Below are 5,000 nucleotides of genomic sequence, written 5' to 3' on the forward strand. Positions count from 1 at the left end.
ACTTAATGATGATGGTCTCCATATTATTGATGATGATGATGATGGTAATGACGATGGTTTCTGTTTGATAACGACAACTTATAAGATGGTTTCTATACTGATTAGAGCTCTCAAGAACTGCCCTCAATGTTGTGCTTTGCCTCTGGGTCACTTCCTGTCAGCACCTGTGTGTCCAATCAGACTCAAAGCTGATCGTTTGCTCTTACTCACATTGTTCCCTTTTTTCTAGATCCTTGCTTGTGTTGTTCTTACTCTCTGATGTACGTGAATTTTAGATTTGTAGGGTCGTAAGCCTCTAACTAGACTCCTCTCCTCTGTCACCCCCCGGTGGTGGAACGAACTACCAACCCCGATCTGCAGAGTCCCTCTGCACCTTTAAGAAAAAACTAAAGACCCAGCTCTTTATGAACACGTACGACCTTAATAATGATGATGAAAATGAGCAGATTTAGGATGTTTTTGATGCTGATTAGAGCTCTGAAGAACAGCTGTTGATGTTGTGCTCTGCCTCTGGTCACTTCCTGTCAGCACCTGTGTGTCCAATCAGACTTAAAGCTGCACTCCCTGATGTTGTCAAGTGTAATAATTGACCATTTTAATGTTTAATCTATTAATATAATATTATTATTATTATAATTATTATATTATTCAAATGTTTTCAGATAAAAAACACATTTAAACTTCATCATTTCTGCACAATATCAATTTAACACCCAACAAACAGTCGTGTTTAATTTCCTTTAAAGTCGACGCTGTTAGCTCGATGCTAACTAACAGAAAGATAATCAGGCCAAAACAGTTTTATTTAAACACGCAGGGCGGTTTAAAAAACATCCCTGTGTGTTAAATATTCTCTAAAGTGAATAAATGACTCTTTATGGATCATATTTACCTGCTTTGCGTCACTCCTGGACAGGAGAAAGCACCGACTCTTGTTTGTATCTGTAGCTGTTCGTAGATGCTTCCTGAACTGTCGCGAAAGTGAACACGTAGTTACTTCCGGTAAGAGTGGGAGCATCATGGGTAATGTAGTCTAAGGTATTTTTTTTGATGAATGTCAGTCTCACAGACAGTAAAAAGAATGAACGGGAGGTTTTTTTTGCCTATCACATTTAGGCTATTTAATATAGGTTGTCAAACATTTCAGTACCTTGATACTGTTCGATACTGCAGCTTTTAAAATGTTACAGTTTACGTTATTTTAATGATTAATAGTTTTCTATCTTTTTCTTGTTATAACAAGAAACCAGGCAAAAACAAATGCCCACATGAATGCAATACGCTTCCATAGTATTGTGTGCAATAACCTCAGGTGCAATAAGAGATAATAAGTGCAAAAAGAAAACTTTTTTATATTTATATTTTCATTTCATTCTACAGCGTTCCCCTTGTTATTTTTTTTGTATTATATCTTTGCTTTAATAGAGTGTATAACTTCTGTACAGTTTATTTTAAATCACTCAGCTGTTACTACAACTTATTTATTTTTACTTTTTTTCTTACAATGCTAGTCTATTTTATATATAATTTTAACTTCCTTTTGTAGAAGCTGACTCAGGGAGAAACGCACAAGAATTCCAATGTACCTGTACTGTCCTGTATTCTATTCTATTCTATTACACACATTGGTGACCGCTTTACAGACAGACTGCACAGCTGAAGTAACTTTAAAAAAAGGAGAAGAGTGTTGTTATTTTTTTTTATTTGACATATTACACATTTATATTCACACTCCATACCAGTTGGTGGCGCTAATGCGCAACATTCGTTGTTTGTCAACCGCCAATAAAAAATGAGTAGAAGAAGAAGCGAGCCAGTTCCGCTAACTACTCATTAGCTGTCTGACTGGTGTGTCTTTAACCACCGCTGTTCTGGTCAAGAAGGCCAAATAGCGAAAAGGTAAGAACCAGAAACGTTTTATGCATTCACTCACCTTTATATTGATACGTTATTATAAAGTTAGACTGTCTGAAAAGGAAGTGTTTGACCTTTTTTACCCGCTTACAGCACAGCGCTGCCCGTGTCCTTGAGTCGCTCTGAGTTAGCTCTGTCAGCTAGCTCTGTTAGCCTGAAGGTGTTTACTTCTCCACACTGTTTTAAAAACTGTCTCTGATCAATCTAACACTTCATAAAAGTCAGATTTTTTTATGTTTACAGTCTCTTTACAGTTTAATGTTTGTGGACATTTTAATAAAAACACATATTGTTGATAGTGACAGCTAATAATCCAGTAAACACCAATGTTATGATTCATTAAAAACATTAAAATGTGTCTAAACTTAAAGAACAGACCTTGATGAATGTTTATTAATTAGAGTTAATTAGTGACTGTTAACATTAAACTCAAATTAATAAATCAAGATTCTCCTTTCACACAAATCTAATGCAATTAATTAATTAATTATTATTAATTAATTCAAATCCTTGCTCAAGGGCACCAATTACCACATTTGGTCCTCGGTGGGACTTGAACCAGCGACCCTCCAGTTCCCAATCCAAGACTCTACAGACTGATCTTCTGCCAACCTAAACAACAGAGTTAAAAATTAAAGTTTTTTTTATCACAGAAAGCGGCATAATTTATATTATTTACATCATATTTTAAGTTCTTCTTCTGGTGTTTTGATCACGTCTTCTGTTGTTTAAAATCTGCAGCTCTGTTTTGCATTAATTACATAATTATGAACTTTGATGAAACAACGTAAATAAGTAGATTGCTATAAATACACCTAGTTGTTAAAATGGGTACTGTAGTTTAAATTCTAAACATTACAGAGAGCTGTCCCCCCCCCCCCCTCCTCTCTAGAGTCGATGCTCATGTGGTGAACACTGAAGCTTCAGTGTTTATCCAGCTCTGCATGGGTCTGTAAACCTTTCTGTGTTCTAACCTCTCTCCATTTTTCAAAAGCATCTCCAATATTGATCCTAGTTTGAGCACGTTTCTGCTCGTGGAGCTTATTAGAAACATGCAGAGGCTTTTTAGGTCGGGTACAATCACTTCTATCTGAACCACTTCTCTTGCCCGCTTCCATCGCTGCAACACCTGTTGACCTGATAACTGATCTCAAATCTGACAAACAGAGGGGCGTCCAAAACGGCTGTGTGGGGGTGTCTTAAAACCGTCTACCTTCTCTGGTCCAAACAAATCCAGAGCATTCAGGAGCAGAATCTAAAGTTAGAAGGAGGACATACTGACTGCTGCATTGTTGTCTTTATTTTAAACTAAGATCAAGAAGAAAATCAGAAGAAGGTTTGCTCATGTTTATCCCTGCTCTCTTCCTTTCTTCTCACAGCGTCATGTTGCGTCTGCCGTCCGTCAGCCGGGCTCTGGCCGGAGCTGCCAAGAGCGGCATGGCTGGTAACACTGGTAAGTGTGTGTGTGTGTGTGTGTGTGTGTGTGTGTGTGTGTGTGTGTGTACACATATTTGTGTGTGTCAAGGTCAAGGTCAAGGCAACCAACCACATTAAATCTCCCCACTTTTACTTTAGTTGTTTGTTTGCATTCAAGGTATTTAAATGTTTACGTTTATGGCATCGAGCACACTTTATGTTAACAGAAATATCCTTCCTGTTCTCCTTTTCCTCTGACATCTCACCTATCAGAACAAATAATATCCAACTTTTATTATGGATCAAGTTTGATTCCAGTAAGTTTGACCTTCATGTCTCCGCAGTGCGTACTTCGGTGCGTGCAGCCAGCAACATGGTGGAAGTGTTTGTGGATGGGAAACCAGTGGAGGTGGAGCCTGGGACGACTGTGCTGCAGGTCACTTTTCTTTACTTGAATTTTGTTTTCCTTGAAAGTTGGTGGTGATTTGATGTCCTCGTCTTCTTCTTGTTGGATGCTCTAAACTGAACTGATTTCCTCTCCAGGCCTGTGAGAAAGTAGGAATCCAGATCCCCCGGTTTTGCTACCACGAGCGCCTCTCTGTGGCTGGAAACTGTCGTATGTGTCTGGTGGAGATCGAGAAAGCTCCAAAGGTAAGAGATTGCCTCTGTCAATAATCCTTTAAATGTTGCAGCATCGCTCTCGTCTTATTGACGCGTGTGTGCTGTGATGTGTCCCTCAGCCTGTAGCAGCCTGCGCCATGCCCGTCATGAAGGGCTGGAACATCCTCACCAACTCAGAGAAAACTCGCAAAGCCAGGTACACATCCAAGCATTCAAATGTTATTCAAACGTTTGAATCAACTTGTGTTAACGGATGTTTCTGTCTCTTCAGAGAGGGAGTGATGGAGTTCTTGTTGGCCAATCATCCTCTGGACTGTCCCATCTGTGATCAGGGAGGAGAGTGCGACCTGCAGGTAAGCAAACAAAATCTACTGAGCAGAGGTTAGAGGGGTAAAGTCGTTTCTTTCATCTGTTGTTATCTGTTGTTTTTTTGGGCAGTTTTTGCCTTGATAAGACAGGACAGGTGTCAGGTGTCCGAGGTGTCCCTGTAAACTCTCCGTCTGCTCCGCTTTAGGATCAGTCCATGCAGTTCGGTGCAGACCGCAGTCGTTTCTCAGAAGGAAAGCGAGCGGTGGAGGACAAAAACATCGGGCCGCTCATCAAGACCATCATGACCCGCTGCATCCAGTGCACGCGCTGCGTCCGGTAATATAAATCTTAAGAGAACAGCAATGTCTTGAACAACACGTTCGGCACATTCATGACTCACCGTTTGCCTCTTTTTTTTTTAGTTTTGCGAGTGAGATCGCCGGTGTAGAAGACCTGGGAACGACAGGACGAGGAAACGACCTGCAGATCGGGACGTACGTGGAGAAGATGTTCATGTCAGAACTCTCAGGGAATGTCATCGACGTCTGTCCTGTCGGAGCGCTCACCTCCAAACCGTACGCTTTCACCGCAAGACCATGGGAGACGAGGTGGGAGAGAGTTTCACTCCTCAGCGTGTTCGTTTTGTGTCTTGATTTTGTTCATGCTGTTCCTAAAGCGTCCTAAATCTTTTATTTGTTTTTTCTTGTAGGAAAACTGAGTCCATCGATGTCCTGGACGCT

At 40.4% G+C, this 5,000-nt stretch overlaps 2 protein-coding genes across 2 annotated transcripts in view; one reads left to right on the top strand and one right to left on the bottom strand.

Moving 5' to 3' along the window:
• Positions 1-1,015, bottom strand: part of unc50 (unc-50 homolog (C. elegans)) — a 4,357-nt gene extending 3,342 nt beyond the window's left edge. Inside the window, exon 1 of the mRNA XM_061032765.1 lies at positions 893-1,015. The gene's annotated coding sequence lies outside the window, so the exon portion shown is untranslated. The remainder of the gene's footprint in view (positions 1-892) is intronic.
• Positions 1,016-1,773: 758 nt separating this feature from the next.
• LOC132959480 (NADH-ubiquinone oxidoreductase 75 kDa subunit, mitochondrial-like) overlaps positions 1,774-5,000 on the top strand; it is a 6,937-nt gene continuing 3,710 nt past the window's right edge. The window contains exons 1-9 of the mRNA XM_061032511.1: positions 1,774-1,899; positions 3,294-3,367; positions 3,675-3,766; positions 3,874-3,981; positions 4,071-4,147; positions 4,223-4,304; positions 4,466-4,596; positions 4,683-4,868; positions 4,970-5,000. The exon at positions 4,970-5,000 is cut by the window's right edge and continues 104 nt beyond it. Coding sequence (XP_060888494.1) covers positions 3,298-3,367; positions 3,675-3,766; positions 3,874-3,981; positions 4,071-4,147; positions 4,223-4,304; positions 4,466-4,596; positions 4,683-4,868; positions 4,970-5,000 — 777 coding nt within the window. The 5' untranslated portion in view covers positions 1,774-1,899; positions 3,294-3,297. The remainder of the gene's footprint in view (positions 1,900-3,293; positions 3,368-3,674; positions 3,767-3,873; positions 3,982-4,070; positions 4,148-4,222; positions 4,305-4,465; positions 4,597-4,682; positions 4,869-4,969) is intronic.

The sequence above is a fragment of the Labrus mixtus genome, chromosome 24 (genome assembly GCF_963584025.1).
Source record: "Labrus mixtus chromosome 24, fLabMix1.1, whole genome shotgun sequence".
NCBI classification, from domain to species: domain Eukaryota; kingdom Metazoa; phylum Chordata; class Actinopteri; order Labriformes; family Labridae; genus Labrus; species Labrus mixtus.